This window comes from Haliotis asinina, chromosome 4 (genome assembly GCF_037392515.1).
Source record: "Haliotis asinina isolate JCU_RB_2024 chromosome 4, JCU_Hal_asi_v2, whole genome shotgun sequence".
Lineage (NCBI taxonomy): Eukaryota > Metazoa > Mollusca > Gastropoda > Lepetellida > Haliotidae > Haliotis > Haliotis asinina.
In genome coordinates this window covers 37,788,492-37,807,804 of record NC_090283.1, presented here as the reverse complement: position 1 = coordinate 37,807,804, position 19,313 = coordinate 37,788,492, and the positions used below count along the sequence as shown (strand labels likewise).

Genomic DNA, 19,313 nt, shown 5'->3' with positions numbered 1-19,313 from the left:
AGGCACCACTATTTGTCAGTTTCAGTGTGTGTAGGAAGTTAAAGGTACACATACGAAAAACAATTCTGAATGGAGACCAGGCCAATCCTTAATTTCGTGAACTGAGACTTGCTACATTAGTCTAGACCTAAGCAGGACACCTATCTAGACTTGACTAGCATATCTATTTAGACTTCAGTAGGACACCTATCTAGAGTTCAGTAGGACCCCTATATAGACTTGAGTTGGACACCTATCTAGATTTGAGTTGGACACCTACCTAGACTTGAGTAGGACACCTATTTACTCTATAGGGTCTGGGAGAAGGACGAGCTCTCAGATGTGATCCTGGGTCTCATCCTAGGAAGACTGCCTGAGACTCTCCCCGCTTGTTTAAGTGTATAGGGACAGCTAGAAGTAATAAACCGTAGTGAAGCCCCTATAGACACAAAGTCATCATGTCATCCACTTTTAAATTTATCTTAACAGCAAATAAACTATAAACCTTTTATACAGTGTATTTCTAGAAGTAATTTTGAAGGAAGTTATCTGTGGAAACGACCATTACTTGATGCTTACTACAACAATATGAACTGGCTGAATAGACTGATTTTCATGTTTTACGTGTATATATCATGATATACAACCAGGTTAGATACGTGACGTTCTTTTCTGGTATCGAATTAATAAAAAAAATGCATGTTGTTAAAAAGACAAACGTTGAAAATAAAGTAGGTTTTATTATGCGATAACAGTACCTTAATAGAGAATCAAGAATAAAATCTTATTACGTGAATTAATGACAATGCACTGCTTGACCTTTGCAAGCGGCCCAACCCAAATTTCACGTGGCGAGCATAGAGAAAGTGAAGGACTCGTTCCACATGCAAAATAACCCATGTTTGTAGTCAAGGACGTCGCTGCTAACCTAGCTTGTTAGAGCAGAGACCATGTAATAGGTTATATATAGTCTATGGTTAGAGTGAGCAAAACACAGGGCATAATGTAAACCACGTTGAACACACATCGATGTGTTTACAATGTAGATATGTACTCGTCAACACAGGATACGATCGAGTGAAGTACATCCTGTATTACGGATATCATGGAGGTCGAGTGGTATCAGCCCTGCCCCTCTTTCCAAGAAGAAAATAAGTTATGTGTAATGTGCAGTTCCCTCCTCATATGTCTTCTCTGATGTCTGCCACGTGATACGCCACTGCAGGATGTCTTCCACTTCCTGTATTAGTGTAGAGAGATCTGGGAACTCTAGATTGACATTGCCAAATGTACAGATCAACTGAATGAATATTGAATAAACTTTATGGATAACAACTTCTTTCAGCTTCGTTTCTTACAGTGCGGCGTTTCGATTCAGATTCGTGTATCACTTTCAAGCGACTGTTTAGGTATAGTTACTGCTGCCCACAGAGTAACGTCATACCAGCTGTGTTATATGTGTCTATTTAGCTATAGTTACTGTTCCCCGCACATAGAGTAACTTCATACCACTAATGTGATACGTGTCTATTTAGCTATAGTTACTGTTCTCCACACATAGAGTAAAGTCATACCAACTGTGTTATATATGTATCTATTTAGCTATAGTTACTGTTCCCCGCACAGAGTAACTTCATACCAGCAATGTTATATGTGTCTATTTAGCTATAGTTACTGTTCCCCACAGACGGCGTAACGTCATGCCAGCAATGTTATATGTGTCTATTTAGCTATAGTTACTGTTCCTCACAGACAGATTAACGTCATACCAGCAATGTTGCACGTGTCTATTTAGCTATAGTTACTGTTCCTCACAGACAGATTAACGTCATACCAGCAATGTTATGTGTCTATTTAGCTATAGTTACTGTTCCTCAGACAGAGTAAGGTCATACCAGCAATGTTGTATGTGTCTATTTAGCTATAGTTACTGTTCCTCACAGACAGATTAACGTCATACCAGCAATGTTATGTGTCTATTTAGCTATAGCTACTGTTCCTCAGACAGAGTAAGGTCATACCAGCAACGTTATATGTCTATTTAGCTATAGCCACTGTTCCCCACACACAGAGTAACGTCATACCAGCAGTGTTATATGTGTCTGTTTAGCTATAGTTACTGTTCCCCACATATAGAGTAACGTCATACCAGCAATGTTATATGTGTCTATTTAGTTATAGTTACTGTTCCCCACACACAGAGTAACGTCATACCAGCAGTGTTATATGTGTCTGTTTAGCTATAGTTACTGTTCCCCGCATATAGAGTAACGTCATACCAGCAATGTTATATGTGTCTATTTAGTTATAGTTACTGTTCCCCACACATAGAGTAACGTCATACCAGCAGTGTTATATGTGTCTGTTTAGCTATAGTTACTGTTCCCCGCATATAGAGTAACGTCATACCAGCAATGCTATATGTGTCTATTTAGTTATAGTTACTGTTCCCCACAGAGTAACGTCAAACCAGCAATGTTGCATGTGTCTATTTAGCAAAAGTTACAATATAAATATATCGAAAATTCCTGCTTTCAAACGAGTTTTAATTTCAAACTTTAAACAAATCGCGTTTCTATATTTTATGACGAGGTTTAGGCAGCATGTCGGTAAATAAGACGTCACACTGTTTAAGAGTACAATGATTTACAGTTTATCTGGCTCAGCTGGTTACACTTACGTGTTTTTGCGCTCATTAAGTGTATTTTTGAAACGTACAATGTGATTGATATAATATGATCTACGCACAAGACCGCAAAAATTTTCTAGCGTCCGAGCCTCGTTTTGAGATTTCCACCTGTCAAAGCAGACTAGGTGTCCAAACAAGCACGCTGCACGTGTTTGCAAGGATGATGTGGAGCTTTGTGCTGCAATATACAAGCGATTACATGTATGAAATAGTACTAATTAATATTGATATTGCTAGATGAATGAACTGTTTTCAGAATTCTGGACTGATTATTTTAGTATGATAAGCATTTGGACCGAACCCAGACAACAGGAAACGAGACTGTTGTATATTCAATGTTTTGACTTGTCCCAAATGTACACATAATTGCTCGTGATGTCAATCACTAGGCTCTGTCGATTACTTGCACACCGCAGCCATACTACTGTCACATTGTTGAGTGTCCTATACTACTCTAGACTGTGTGACATAAAACTTACAAAAAATGAGTGTTAGACTTTTTGTATTTCCACATAGAGAGCCATATAATCGCCTATTACACACACTTAAAAATAACCCTGTATATTAGAACATGTCTGCAGCATATAAAACATTTACAGACACTGCTTCATTTCTTAGTCTGGTAAAATTATCTTGTCTGTATTTCATGAAACACATTGTAATTTTGAGACAAAAAACCCCGACGATCACATTAAAACACACCTGAAGTGCACGGGATCTATCAATGTAGAATGCACTCGTAAGGCATGTCAAGAAGCGTTGTGATCCAGAAACACGCGTAATTCCCGGAAGCCCTGAAAAACAAAACATCACCACAAATCACCACCTCATCATGACTAGTCTAGTCCAGAAAGTTCGGACAATTCCCAGTAGATGTAATCCTACCCTCAGATCTTCTTAACGTACTGTGTCTATTTGTGGAAACAACTCTGACGTCACAATCAATACAAGCTTAGAGCGAGGCTGATACCTCACATGTCAGGGAATTCCTCTCAGTGTGTCGTGACCGGCAACGTGATGACAGGTTGTAGCGCTGTGATGTACATCTGGATAGTGGGATATGTTCTGGAGATGGCATTAGTTGCAGGTAAAACATCATCATACATGCTTTTTCTATCACTTGATCATGAGTTAGTTCTGCTCCATCGATGTTCTCACATTTTCACCCCATTTAACAGCCAATACGTCAATAGTTCTTCGTCAGCGTCCTTGGACAGCGCTAATTGTTTCTCTTTGTCTTCTACGTTCAGCTGTACAGGCCATCTGTTTCCACTGTTAGTTATGGAATATTGAAATGAACATATTTACATATTGCCCCAGTGTTGTCAGCAATAAGGCTGTATTTTGGGCGATGGACATGAGCGTGACATAAACGATATACATTGATTACGTGAGTGGTCCACGCTACATCCCGCTTTTCCACGCCTCTGAGTGGATCGACGCACATCGATTGTCACTTTTAACGTTCAACGTTACTGTATTCTGTTTCCAAACCTCCCCAATGATCGAATACGGACGCCATGCCCTGTCCGCCACATTATCTCAATACCAAAATTAAAGCATTAACATTTAAAACAGCGTTTAATGCTGCGATTATGGAGCCCCATTGCGTTTACAGTACAGAATTAGGGTTGCTATATAACCTTTAATCGCTTTGTGAAGCATCGTTATGTGGGGAGAGGTCATGAACCCAGCGTTCAGGCGCTATGCAGCAATGGAAATAGACGTTTTGTCTAACTCTATTATTTTCAAAGAAACAAATGATTAACTGAAACTGAAAACGGGACAGCGTGGTATGACTTTCCGAAAATCTAGACTTCCATCACGAAGAGCTGCTGTATGGCAGACAGGGCCCCGGGTCATCGGAAGGGAAAACAGTATAGTTCGGGGACTGGAGACAGAAGGGACGGAAAAGTATAGATATATAAACATGTTTCATGTCCGGGCTGACCCAAGGGAAGGTCACTTAACCCGCAAGTGATATTCGTTTGAATACTGACACGTTAAGATTGTAATAATGGTTAGCAAGACAACTGTGCCATGTCAAGTCAACCTCGATTACCTCGTGTATTTGATCTGGAGTGTACTTCAGTGGACACATAATACATCGGATTATCGAGGGAGTAAGTCTAGATTACTGGCTTATACTTTGACGCAAGACTGAGAGAATGAATTAACCGATGAATTAAGAGATAACCGCAGGATCTGAAAATTTGATTTGTTTTAATACAGAGTTAATATAAGTGGCATCTAGGTATCCATGGTGGGAGTCTGCGGCATACATTGTACCGAGGTCGGGCCTCTTAACCTAGGGTATGTGGACAAGTCAATCGTTCATCAGTCCCAGGGGCAATCAGGTATTGATCAAGGCATAAGGACAGTTGATGACTTCATACCGTGACACACTTTCCCACTTGAGGGAGAGAGTGTTAACTGAAGTGATTTAGTGACAATCAATAACATTTCACGGGTTGTTGGCGACAAACGAACGACTGTCACACTAGATCGCTATATTTTAACTGGCCTTCGTACTACGTTACCTAGACAGGCCCTGCCTCACGAACACACACGCAGGCACAGCACATCACTAGTAAAATGGGCGCCTTTCAAAGAAGATGGGAAGCAAAGAAAATGAAAGTGTTACATAGCAATGGTCTGTTCCTTAGAAGAAAAGTAGTCTGGCCAGAAGTGATATCTGGATATAAAGAACAACAACAGTTTATTGAAAGTAGGACTGTGTAGTGGAAAAGAGGGTACCAGGAAGAGATTGCACAATAGACTTCACGTCAAAGTGGTGTTGCCTGTCTGACACATGTAACCAGGATGTTGTAAATCTGGTGTTTTGGGGACAGGTTAAACAAAGGTAGGTTCTCAGATGCGTGTCCTGTGCATGTTGAGGCTGACTCTGCGACACTAGCTTCCTGACACTGCCGACAAATAATTCCCGTGTGGTTCCTGTCACTGTGACTGTTTAGTCCACACCTCTCGGATCTCCTGCCCAGAACACCCCTTGTGTGGGGGTTTATCCTATGATAGATATACAGCCGTGTAGTTACAACTGTTTGTGTTCATAAGATTTCCTGCCATCAACCACCGTGTCAGCCTTCAGTTGTAACCTGGTGTCAGACGGTGCAATGCATCGATAAACAGGTGTGTGACTCCGTGAATGTCATATACGGCTATTGTTGAAGAATTGTTGAGTGCGGCATTAAACAACGATCAAAGATGATGTACGAACCCAAGCATGCGACACGAACAGACAGTCGTGTTTCAGGCAGGAACTCTGTTAATGGTCATTGCGCCATTCATTACCAACTTTAGGCCATACCGGGACAAACCGTATTCTGAAGGTCACGGACGTCAACACGCACGTTATAATATGTCGAGCTTATCCTTGTGATGCCTATATACTGTTTTCCTTGAAAGACCTCCAGTATAAGTGCACGTGGACTGATGGACGGGTTGCCTTCAAGTAGAGGCATACGTATAGCTTACCCTTCCCCGGCCTTAACTTAGCCTGGGGGTTAAAGAGGAGTAAGGTATTTGCAGGTGACAGATGTTGATTATATTGTTACACATAGGTACAAGACTATTTCTAGCGATCTGACCACACACTTACACTGGTCTACCAGGCGAAATGCGCTACCAGTTTCGCCTTACAACTGCAGTTGATTAACAGAAGACTTAATGAACACTAACAGTATATAAACACGTTTCATTGGTACCTTGGGGATGTACTCTGTCACTCGCAAAGTGTACATTCTCACAGACGTACAACGTATGTTGTCACAGACGTAGTGTACATAGTCACGGACGAAGTGTGTGCATTTGTGACAGGTTCAGTGTACACTGTATTGTCACATACATAGAGTATCTTTTGCTGTAGCAAATCGGTGTCGTCGGTGAAACTCCCAAATGAAACCGTCCAGAGCAGGAGTGTTCATTCTTGACCTTCCACTTCTGGGACTATCTTGGCCGAATTGAAGCGGGTAGCCATATATCGAAGCCATAATCGAGATGTGGTTCTGTGGAAGTGTCATGCAACAGCAGTTTGGGACTCCCTGCTTCCAAACGGCCAGTGGTCATTCAATCTGGACAGTTTTTATCTGTAGTTTACGTCGTACATTTGGTAACGAAATGATTAATTTCATTTGGACTGCTGAAAACGCCTCTTTTTGTGAAGAGCGTATATCACGGAGCAGCACTGTGAGTATGCTCGGTGTGTACCTGGTGCCAAACTATATGAATTTACCTTGGAGCAACGCTGTGTATGTTTTGTTCATGCATGCTGTACTTGTATGTAAATGCACTTGGTGCATGACAGGCTTGACTCTCTTGGCACTCTGTGTAGACTCGGAATATGGCTACTGTAGCACTACATAAGTATACTCTGCATAATTTGGTAACAAGATATTGTTGCGACATACTTACAAATACTGATATAAATTGTTAGTTTTGTGACTCGGTGGTTCAGCCCTACAGGTGTGTTACATTGTTCACGCACAGATCATCTGGCTATACAAGGGTCAGTGTTATGTTCACGCGGGGGCCTCATTCCTGTGGCCGATCTAGCTGCATGACCCCAGTGGTACAGACTGATGTTTGTTAGCTCTCACCGCACGTGTTGTCACATCCACACATGAAACCTGTCTCAAGTTCAATGTCAGCAGCTAACCTTCACTGCGGTGTAAGTGTGTTATCACCTCCCAACAGTCAATGTTTGGGCAGCGCATCTTTAACTAGAGACACCGGGAACGTGTGTTTCATTGGCACACATGGCTTTATATGAGGTCAGACAGTGTAGAGGCAATCAACATTGTCTAATGAAAAAGCTATTGTCTGGCTGACAAGATGTGAACCTGCTGCCAATATTTGTTATACAACAGAACGACAACGTATCGGGTATCCCTACGTATGACTAGTGCCCTAGGGCAAGATTAATAACATCTATCATATTCTGTTATTATGTTTTTTTATGTATACATCAATTACAGCCAGATGAATAAAGCTGACTTTCCACTAAACCTTCCGGCTTCACATACCTAGTTTTCGCGTTTGCCTATGTTTTCCAGGCAGGGTCGGAGAGAGAAGCAAGCAAAACAGCTAACTTTTTTTAATTTACCCCCCAGAATCATGTTTATCTCATTATGTAGACGTTTCTCCCCTCAGGAATATATCAACAGTATCAAGTCACTTGTTGACTTAAATATTCTTTTCACATTTAAACATAGTCTCTTCTTCTGTTTTCCGTTTTCGTCATTCGATATATGTGTTCACTGTCTTCACATGACTTCGTTTCAGGGTACAGACATGCAATTCAACTGTCAGCAGGCCAGTTTAGTTTTCGTATCATAAGCTTAGCTTTGACTGAAACCAGTATGATATGTGTTCTGTAGTGATTGCTGTCAATATGTACCGCAGTGTAGTGCACACAGACACGGGACAGGCGGGTTTTATCAAATATTCAATATTGTCAAATAACGAACCAATAACAAGACACGCGTCTTAAAAACAAACACAAGAGATGTTTATTTGGCTGCCAGCCCAACTGTAATACCTCTATGTCTTGTATCTCAACTATATAACGATATAACTTGATCACTCATATCTTGTATTGATCAGCGATGTCTTGTATCTTAACTACATAATGATATGACTTGATCACTGATGTCCTGTATCTTAACTACATAATGATATGACTTGATCACTGATGTCCTGTATCTTAACTACATAACGATATGACTTGATCACTGATGTCTTGTGTTTTAACTGCATAACGATATGACTTGATCACTGATGTCTTGTGTCTTAACTGCATAACGATATGACTTGATCACTGTCTTGTATATCAACTACATAATGATATGACTTGATCACTGATGTCTTGTATATCAACTACATAATGATATGACTTGATCACTGATGTCCTGTATCTTAACTACATAACGATATGACTTGATCACTGATGTCTTGTGTTTTAACTACATAACGATATGACTTGATCACTGATGTCTTGTGTCTTAACTGCATAACGATATGACTTGATCACTGATGTCTTGTATATTAACTACATAATGATATGACTTGATCACTGATGTCTTGTATCTCAACTACATAACATATGACTTGATCACTGATGTCTTGTGTCTTAACTGCATAACGATATAACTTCATCACTCACATCTTGTATTTCAACTACATAGTGATATGACATGATCACTCATCTTGTATTTCAACTACATAACGATATGACTTGATCAGCGATGTCTAGTATCTCATAAGAGGGTAAGATCCTTTATGGATAACAACTTCTTTATTACATATGATGCGACGTTTCGGTATGGATCCTTATACCGTTGTCAAGCAATAGTGGAGTTATACATCACAGAACAGACTTATATACATGGACAGGGATATAATATTAACAACATGTAGGTGTGAATCAAAGGCGGGAGATTAACAACAACAATGGATGGTAGTAATGATGAGACAATAAGAGGAAGCCAATAGTGGCTGTAGCTGTAACAATGTATACATGGCTGATAGGGTAATTAGTAATGGTAGCTGGTGAGCTCTGTTGATTGAGGGCGTATGTCTCCTGATTTGAACTGCTTCTGCCAGTTTTCTTTGGGTGAAGTCCTTGTGGTTTTTGGATAATATCTCTACATTGTCCCAAATTATTCTGTGATTGGGACATTTGATGATGTGGTCGGATATAGCAGATTTCCGATCTGATTTGGTTGTAGATGATTAGTGTTCTTTGATTCTGATGTTTATGGGTAGGGAGGTTTCACCTACATATGGCTCGCCACCCTCGCAGTTGATTTTGTAGACGACACCTTTCGGTAGCTGTTGTTGTTTAGAGGTGTTCCTGCCATTCGCTTTGAGCAGGGTTTTCAGCGATGTAGAGCTGGTAAAGTAGGTTTCAATGCCTGCTTGTTGCTTTAGGAGACGGCTGATGTGGTAGGAGGTTTTTCCAATGAAGGGTAAAGCGATGCGGATAGGTGCTGGTTCAGGTTTGTTGGTGGCCTCTTTTCTTGTTGGGTGGAGCGTGGATCGGATGATTTTATCAACTAACTTTGGTGGGTAGTGGTTGAACTTGGTGAAAACATGGCGGAGGTGTTCTATTTCTGCACTGGGACTGTTGGAGGAGAGGTTTATGGCCCGTCTGGTGAGGGTACAGATGATCCCAGTTTTGGTTTTCAGGGGATGGTTGGAGTCGAAATGAATGTATTGGTCAGAGTAGGTTGGCTTTCTGCAGACACTGGTTTCTATCTTGTTGTCTGGGGCTCTGGTTACAAGGACATCTAGAAAGGGAAGCTGACCATTTGTTTCTGTTTCTAAGGTGAACTGGACGCGGGGGTGCTGTTGGTTGAGGTGTTGCAGGAGGGTAGCTGGGTCTTGGTCTTGACGTAGGATGACAAAGGTGTCGTCAACCTTTCTGTACCAGCAAGTAGGTTTGATGGTCGAAGTGCTGAGGGCTTGCTTTTCAAATGAGGCCATATAGATGTCTTCTAATAATGCCAATCAAACAAGTCTTGTATTTCAACTACATAACGATATGACTTGATCAGCGATGTCTTGTATCTCAACTACGTGCACAACGACTTGATGACCGATGTATGGTCACATCCATCACACCATCGACTGAAACACTTTAGTCTTTACATTTCATTATATCTATTCGATTCGAAAATAAATCATAATCTGGTATTTAAAAAGTGTGTATATCCAACAGTTAAGCAGTTCAGTAGTTCAACATTTTGGTTTGTTTTAGTTTCTGAAAGCCTGTCCATTTCCGCGTACATTTGAGACGCGACGATGATACAACTTACATCACACCATGCCTTTAGTTCCAATCTTTGAAGTCTTATTCTGGGTCAGCAGGGTCTATAAGAAGTACGGTGGATTAAGTGTCTTGTTATAGGTGAAGTGTCAACCTGGACAGTGCTCACCGACGGCTACCTGTAGCGCTAGTGTGAACAGCACTTCGGGGAGTGCCCATGTTATCTCTATATAAGACTTAATAATTACGTTAACAATAAACCGGGAACCGTGGGCCTACAAATAGACTAGTGCCTCCAGCTGTAGTACACCAACCCCATTCCACAGTCAGATATTAGTTGAGGTTCTGACACGTGATTAGACATGAATAGTCACAATGCAGGTATATCGACAAAACTTGCCCCTTCCATAAATCACTTCCTGGCATGGTGTCAATCAAATCTTTATCTTCATCCCCCGGCATCACTAAATAACTCACTGATTAATCACAGTTAAAGATGCGAGTCTGACGCGGAAGAGGTAGGTCAGCTGTGGATCGTTCAGCCCCGGGTTGTTACAGACCCATGTTACACGCTCTAGTAACCCCTTAACCGTATAGGGCTTGCGACTGTATACGTGATTCAGACCCACCAACACCCGGGGATTGAGCACCGTCACAGCCGTGCTGGATATATAATATACTGCATCTAGGTGTATGTGACTAGAGAAGCCGACAAACGATATGAACGCAACTCCTGCAGGTATGGTCTTACAATTTGCTTCACGTACCGCAATACTGACGTATGGTCATCTATTGTTACGTCATAATTCACTCGTATGGATGCACAGATAGCTTCTGAGAAGCAGGTTCCCATTTTTATCACAAAAACTGTATCATGTTTCGCGTTAATTATTGGTAGTATTGGTGGTAATCATTGAATGTGACATTATTGTGATGGCAGGATTATCAGCAGTATCCAAGCTAAGTATATACACATAAGTGAAAACGATGAAGACTTCTACCCTGTTCTAACAGCAAAAGAGTGTAACGACGACCGTAAAGCAAGCTTCAGCCCAAGTGTCACAATGACGTCCCCGAATTGCGCCACCCTCTCACTAGTCGGCCCAGGGGTCCTCTAACCAGTGTATTGTGGTGTGTATATTTCCACAGATGTTACACTGCTCTAGAGGAAGGTCTGTAACGTCCAGTGAGACGTGACTGTCAAAAAAGCTACACTGATATAAGCGCAACATGCGTCTACTTAGTGATGTGTAGTGCCGGTTTCAGCAGCTGCAGGGGTTCCTGTGGCAATACTCACTGAGTGCATCACTACCGTCATTCCTGAGCATCACCGTCCAGCCTCCAATATCTGCCTGAAAACAAGGCTGAATTTATTAGTGCTTGGGTGTAGTGATAATGTAATATTGTAATGGAGCTTTGAGTAGGATAACAATGTTAGTTTAGTACTAATAGTAGGGCATAGCGATGTGAACGACCTCAGATAACCGCGTTACTGAGCTTAGTGTAGAATATCAATGTGAACAACCCTAGATAACAGTCTTACTGAGCTTCGTGTGCAGTGACAATGTGAACAACCCTAGATAACAGTCTTACTGAGCTTCGTGTGCAGTGACAATGTGAACGACCCTGGATAACAGTGTTACTGAGCTTCGTGTGCAGTGGCAATGTGAACGACCCTGGATAACAGTCTTACTGAGCTTCGTGTGCAGTGGCAATGTGAACGACCCTAGATAACAGTGTTACTGAGCTTCGTGTGCAGTGACAATGTGAACGACCCTGGATAACAGTGTTACTGCGCTTAGAGTAGGATAACAACGCGAACAACCCCAGATAACAATGTCACTAAGCTTAGAATAGGACTATAATGTGAATGACCCAAAATAACACCGTCACTGAGATTAGTATAGTATAACATCGATTTGGCTCGGCGTACTTTAACACTGATTAGGCGGGATGTATGTTAGCACTGAGTGGGCCGGGTACACGTTAACACTGATTAGGCTAGATATACGTTAGCGCTGATAAGGCTGGGTATACGTTAACAGTGATTAGACTGGGTATATGTTAGCTCTGATTAGGCTGGGTATATGTTAGCTCTGATTAGGCGAGGTATAGGTTAACAGTGATTAGACTGGGTATATGTTAACACTTATTAGGCTAGGTATACGTTAACACAGATTAGGCTGGGTATACGTTAACACTGATTAGACTGAGTATATCTTAAAACCGATAGAGGTATGATGATTGATGGTGTTGTATAAACGTCATAACCTGTGTGATAACGTATTTGTTTTTCTTACACTATTGTTATTACGTATGTTTATTATGAAAGACCCAGAATTGCGTGTGTTATGACGGCCGTACCTCTAGTGAGATGGCTTGGTCGTCAAAGAGGAACTACGCTGTTATTACGAGTGTTAGTGACTGGTCCTGTCACGTCCTGTGATAACTACACAGCTACAATTTGTGCGGTGCACATGACTCTGAATTCGTAACAAGGAACCCCGCAACATCTTCCTGGTATGTGAGGAAGGATGACAATACAATGTCTATGGATGAACATCGCCTTTATTGATATGAGAGCGACGTATTGCTCTCATAGCAATATAGAAGTTGTTCATCCATATATTGTCATCCGTCGTTACTACTCCAACTTTCAAATGCCTCTCAAAGGAGTTCTTGGTGTGTGGCTGCACGTAGCTTGGCTTAGCAGTGACTAAAATTAAGGCAAATATTTCACCTAACCATGGTTCCTTTTGTATGTTGCAGGCCAGTCTACATGGACGGAATGGTTCAACACAGACACGCCCTACGACGGCACCGAGGAGGAGACAATCAGCAAAGTGAAACAGGTGAGCACAGTGGTGTGCGATTCTGTGTACCATACTCATTGTGTGTAACGTGTAACATGGTGTGTCATTGTGTGTGTCGGGGTGTGTCCTTACGTGTTCAGTTATTGTGTATACCATGTACGGTGGTGTGTTATTACGTGTTCAGTTATTGTGTATACCATGTACGGTGGTGTGTCATTACGTGTTCAGTTATTGTGTATACCATGTACGGTGGTGTGTCATTACGTGTTCAGTTATTGTGTATACCATGTGCGGTGGCGTGTCACTGAATGCGGCATACTCATATCGTGGTGTGTCGTCGTGTGTGGGTTGTACTCGGCCACACAGAGAGATGTAGACATGACGCTAACATTGAGATACGCATGAATTCAAATAGTATTTTACATCATGGTTTCATGCTAAATGTCGCGAGTCTTTGTGTGATTAATATGCTTGTTATGAAGACAATTAGGACTAACAGTCGGACTCCCGGCGACTTGTTGGTGTGCTGTTATATACGAGTGTCGTTGCATGTACATGACGTGGGATTGTGCAATCACATGCCACCCCTGGAGGTGCAGCTGTGGAGTGCATGCTTATCGGGCCCGATATTTCCTGGTGGGCGGATTTCGTTGTTGTTGGTTTACCGAACTATTTTAAATTTGAGTGTCAAATTATTCTGTAAGATGGAATTCCATCCTGTAACACCTCGGTACAAGTCCTGCCAGACGTGGCATGTTGCTATTCTTGGGACATTACTTAGTTAAAAGCAATATTAAGTTGATGTTTCCCCATGTGTCACGTGTCGAGATGCACACATATTGTTTGGGTGTCAGACGGACATCGTGACCGGCATGTTTCCCATGACAGGCGGTAGCCCGTATTGTTGACTACGTCTTTCACATCGTTTACTTGTAAGCGACATGACCGAAACACGTATAAACTTTCGAAAATGCAGTAATAATGTCACGACAGCTCTTTGACACCTTCAGCTGGTACAATGAACCTGACAACGTGTTGTACACATCAGCGTGGACGCGTGTCACTGGGATGTCGGCCACGTTGTAAATGCTGGTTTACTTATGTGACATTGACTTCAAGACGGTAACTTCATATAGATACACAGAACAACCTCTTCGCGGCAGCCAGCTCATGCTCCTCACATTTTGTCAAATATTTCACTACGAATCTTCTCTGTTTTGTCTGGTGTGCATTATTTGAATGTTTTCAACGCACTCAAGGCGGCATATAATCGCTGGTTTAGCAAGAAGTTAATATTATGAGCACCCCACTTTATCAATCAAGACGTCAAGTCATTTAGCTGTCTATCATGACGAACACATCGATAGTGGCGTGTAGTTTGTGCAATTGTGACGTGTACATGTGACATGTTCTGACCAGCCTGCTTAACTGTCTGCGCTCAGATGCAATTCCACACTGATTGTGTTTTAAATACGAACCAGTATTTGTATTCACCTATATTTATCTTGGTAATACACATGACGATGCACAGTCCGGAATAAGGCTTACACCACGCCACTATTGACGATGCTTTACCGTGCCTTCATGACGCTGGACACTACAAGTTCTTAACTGGTCCCTTGAGGACCAGGGGTTGAGGTACCCTCGATGTTTGTTTATGTTCCCTCAGCCCGAAGGCTACAGATCTTAACGAACACCTCAAAGTTAATTTTGAACTGTTTGAAGCATTGGTGTCGGATCGTACACGTCAGCCAACCTATGTGAATCAAACGATTCGAATCTTGCATCTTGTTGTTTCCCGCAAGTATTCTCTTAGTAAAGTCGATGCGATGTAATTTCCCCTTCTTAATATTCACAGGGACTACATTTGAACGTTTTGTCAAAATATATTTTGAAGAGAGTCAAATGTTTTCGTAGCCATCACTAGATTTTGCGGACACAAGAAAAAAAAACATATATAGAGTTATCTCCCTTGCATAGTTTCCATTCTCTAAGCATCGGTAATTTCCATGCATCATTTAGTGTTATTCGAGATAGAAAAAAAAAGTTGCGTTGGCAATGTACCCCATGTAAACAGGGTACACTGAAAACAACAGAAGATCGCTCAGCCAATCAGAAGGCGACATTTACTTGCAAGATAAATAAGATAAATAAATTGTATGCTTTAATGGTGTTGACGTCGTGATAATATGCAGATGCGAGAATCAGGGTAGCTAATCTCGAAACGTTCGTAGCCTTACTGACCTCTTAAACCTATTCTTAACACACTGGCTACGACCAAAGGTGAGAATTCTTAGGGCTAAGAACGTTTCAAGAATAAGGGCCCAGGTCTACTATGTATACACTGTATAAAACTGCTAAACTCCATCTTAGGCAGTACGTACCTCGTCCTGTCCCGACAGCTGCCCGAGATGATTTAAATTTATTGTTCATATGTGTGTTACCTGGCACCTTTACATTGTAAGGTGCAAAACTATATGATTATCTATAATGAGTGTATTTCTCCATAGACATACGGGACCCTGTGTCCGAGCGGATCAGTAGCAGAGGCAGAATGTCGAGCGGTGGGGACGGCCTTCACCTTCAAGAACAGATGGACGTTCTCCGGCAACATCCTTCACGTTCCCTGTAACGCCACTGGCCTGGTGTGTCGAGACCGGGACCAGCCGGGGACAGTCTTCTGTAGTGACTATGAGATCCGCTACTTATGTCAAGGTGAGGCATGTCAGCAGAAAGCACCCACGGTGGTATTGGGATTACAACATTGCCTATAAGAGAGAACTCAAGTTCATCTAACCATTTCCTGCATTCCGTTTTGTTTCACTGAAACATTTCCCGATGTGAATAGGGTAAATAACTGATGGACTTTGGCTGCACATGCCAGGGCTGTCTGTAACCGGAGCCTACGCCTTATCGACATGCATGCAAAATGTAACGATACGACTGCAATCAACCACAGCAAAAATATCACCAGGAACAAGCACAGACTGTCGGCATTGAGAATTTTATTACAATGTCGAACATCTGTGGCAACTGTTGTCATGGCAACTACGATCAATAATGCGGAATATACGATTTATTGTTCTTTTAGGACCAGGAAAAGTGGGTTTTATAGTCACAATTCGTATACTTACACGTGGCCGACTTTAGTGTGAGATGTACAGTATACTAATGGCGCTGAATAGTTGCTATAAAATGTTAGATAGAAAACGAGAATTGTAACGAGTAAATTAGATCCTCGATCAAGACATTTGTACAAGTTCAAGTACTGTGTGCAGAGACGGACATAGATAACGGCAGGTGCGTGTTTGCGTGATGCATAATAGTAGATTAGAATGTGTTTTCTGTGGGCTGATTGACGCTGGAGTATGTCTCACCAATGAGTCTGTTCCAATGATCCATCCTGACTTAGTAGGGGTATGTGCAGGGCCTAGATTTTCCAAGCTCAGTTAGCGTTAAGATAGTCGTAAGTTGATGTTAATGTATGGCACTTACGACTATCTTAGCGCTAAGTGAGCTTCGAAAATCTAGGTCCTGGGGAGGTGTCACAGGGTACAAAAACTTGAAAACACGGAAAGTAAAAAGTAATCTGTCTCAAGTGGAAAGCTGATGTAAAGTATATGGTGGAAAGAGCTAAATACTCAGACCATAATTACATGAAAATCAGTCTTTGAATATGAATATGGATTGCGCATGTTGATATAATTACTGGGTCACAGAAAGTATTCCTGGTCATGATAAAACCAGAGTGTCACTCCAATTACTGAGAGGTTGGTGAAAGAGATGCGTGGGCGCCCGGCGCGTTTTGATGAAGTAGATACATGCACCCTCCCTCAGTGTACGGATGTGTCCGACATGGAAACCTGCACAACAATCACGTTACACATCAACCATGTATATTACACGTTGAGCAGCGTGACTACACGGAAGATGTTGACAGTGCAGGACAGACGTGATCACACACAGCTAGTGAGATTGTCAGACTTTGGGGGTCACGCATCTGAGAAGTAGATGTTCATGTTTTACCAATGTTCCACGCAACCATTTAGGCTATACATCATGCTACATTACTGGTTCCGAGGTCACCTTAATATATGTCTTTGTGATCACGTCAAACCGAGAGCTCACCTCAACTCAGTCGCGTGCCTTACGGCCTTGTTACTAGTGTTAAGTTAGAAGATGCAGCAGCTACTCATCCTGTGCCGGAGTCTGTAGGCCGCTTTGTCGTTCGTGTGAGCGGAATTAGTTCTGAAGGCATTCACAGAGTGATCCTGGTTTATGTCCGACCTGTTGTCAGTAACGCCATCTAGCATTTACATGAATCTGCACGTTTACGTGTTACAAATTTAGTGTGTCATATGTGTTCTACAGAAATTTACATGCTATTAGGTAATGTAGGTGTTTATTTTCATCCATACTGACAAAGATATTTGAAATACAAAGGCAATCATATTTTGAAAATACTGAAAAATATAAGGAAAATTCCTACGGAAGTGTTGACTCAAGATGCACATATGTAATCGGGCGATCCTAAACGTGTGTTCCAGATGACAATGACGTCCCAGTGTACGATGGAGGGTTCATCGCAATGGCTGCCGGTCTCTCTGTCATCGTGCCGCTCATCTGTGTGCTGATTGTCCAGTTGAAGAGGGCAAAGGCAGAGCGTCTCAGACAGGAAAACGCGTCGTCGGGTACGACCAATGCAGACAGCACGACCCCCTCACGTTACCTGGAGCCACCACCCACGTACGAGCAACTGTTCGGAGAAGCTGGAATGTTAGAGAGATACGACAGTACTACGGGCCTCCTGGATGACAGCAGGAACCCTCACAGCCGTGTGTCTATTTCTAGTGTGGAAAGCCAATCAGATTTGTCTATTTCAACCATCTCCGGTGAGATCATAGAAGACCGTCCAATCATGTCATCGGGTGTGCATAACCCAGCAATGGACAGGGTAGACATCGAGGCTGAGACATCGCCTCAGCCCAGACGATTCCGAGGAATGCATATTTCACCGCACGATTTATTCAGTTACTATGATCCGAATGTCACAACCCCGCCCCCGACATACAACGAAGCTCTTGAAATATTAAAGATGATACCGTCCTCCAGCGGAAAAATATCATCAGTTCAAACGTGAAGATTCCAGTCAGCTCAATGCATAAATCCCGGTGCTTCGCATGTTTCTGGTGACCAACTGCCTTCTTGTCAAACATGCCAGGTTTAAAGGTGTAGGTTCATCTCTCAGGGTTGTGTTCTTGTAATAGCCACAGACGCTTGTTTTTGCCATGTTGGACGGGTACGGCGGGAGTGATATCCATAAGTCACAGGAACCGCTTAACCCTTGGACATCTCCCCCTACCGTGTGTCACCCCTGAAAAAGGGACACATAAGGTGCCTGGTCAACTGTGAAATCAAAACACTTCCAGTTGGGAACTGAACAAATGGAAGTTTTGCATGTGAATGTGAGTGAAAATGAACAATTTAGTTACCAAACCAAAGACGTGTGTTACGACTGGATGTGTGATTCATGTGTGACCTGTTATATGTGACATTGTTTCCAAGTACATATGCGTCATCAGCGAGTGCACCAGACACAATTCCCTGTCAACCCCTGTCTGGCAGTACAGCAGGGCAGTGATGGGGGCCGCAGCTCGCGGGTTGGCAAGCCATCACTAATGGCGCAAACAGAGGGTTGCACAGGGTGGACATCAAACGGTACATCTTATCGATTTATATGAAACTATGATTGTTTGTACCAAATCCTAGGTATTGACGTAATTAGGCACATTGTTAGATATGTGCATGGCCATATTGTGTACAGTTATCACACTTGTCTTCCACTTGCGCGTTATTCACCACAAGCTCATCTGCGTTATTGGTAATTGTTTCAAAGCTCGACTGCCTGGCCGCGAGGTCACGTTATTCTATACCGTTGTTTATGCGGTATACAATGAATGTCTCCAGTGTTTCCGGCTGGGTAAATCCTAATTTATTTATTTACTGTCATGAATAAAGTATTATTGAATATATAAGTAAAAGAACA

At 42.1% G+C, this 19,313-nt stretch overlaps 1 protein-coding gene across 2 annotated transcripts; it reads left to right on the top strand.

Moving 5' to 3' along the window:
* Positions 1-3,620: 3,620 nt before the first annotated feature.
* Positions 3,621-19,313, top strand: LOC137281534 (uncharacterized). 2 transcript variants are annotated; one of them, XM_067812820.1, is made up of 4 exons: positions 3,621-3,755; positions 13,224-13,306; positions 15,778-15,982; positions 17,815-19,313. In XM_067812820.1, the coding sequence occupies exons 1-4, from the start codon at positions 3,644-3,646 to the stop codon at positions 18,405-18,407; spliced, it is 993 nt and encodes a 330-aa protein (XP_067668921.1). In that variant the 5' UTR covers positions 3,621-3,643; the 3' UTR covers positions 18,408-19,313. The 2 variants fall into 2 exon arrangements, with proteins under 2 accessions (XP_067668921.1, XP_067668922.1); XM_067812821.1 differs by lacking the exon at positions 3,621-3,755 and adding an exon at positions 11,076-11,193 and having other exon boundaries at positions 17,815-19,308.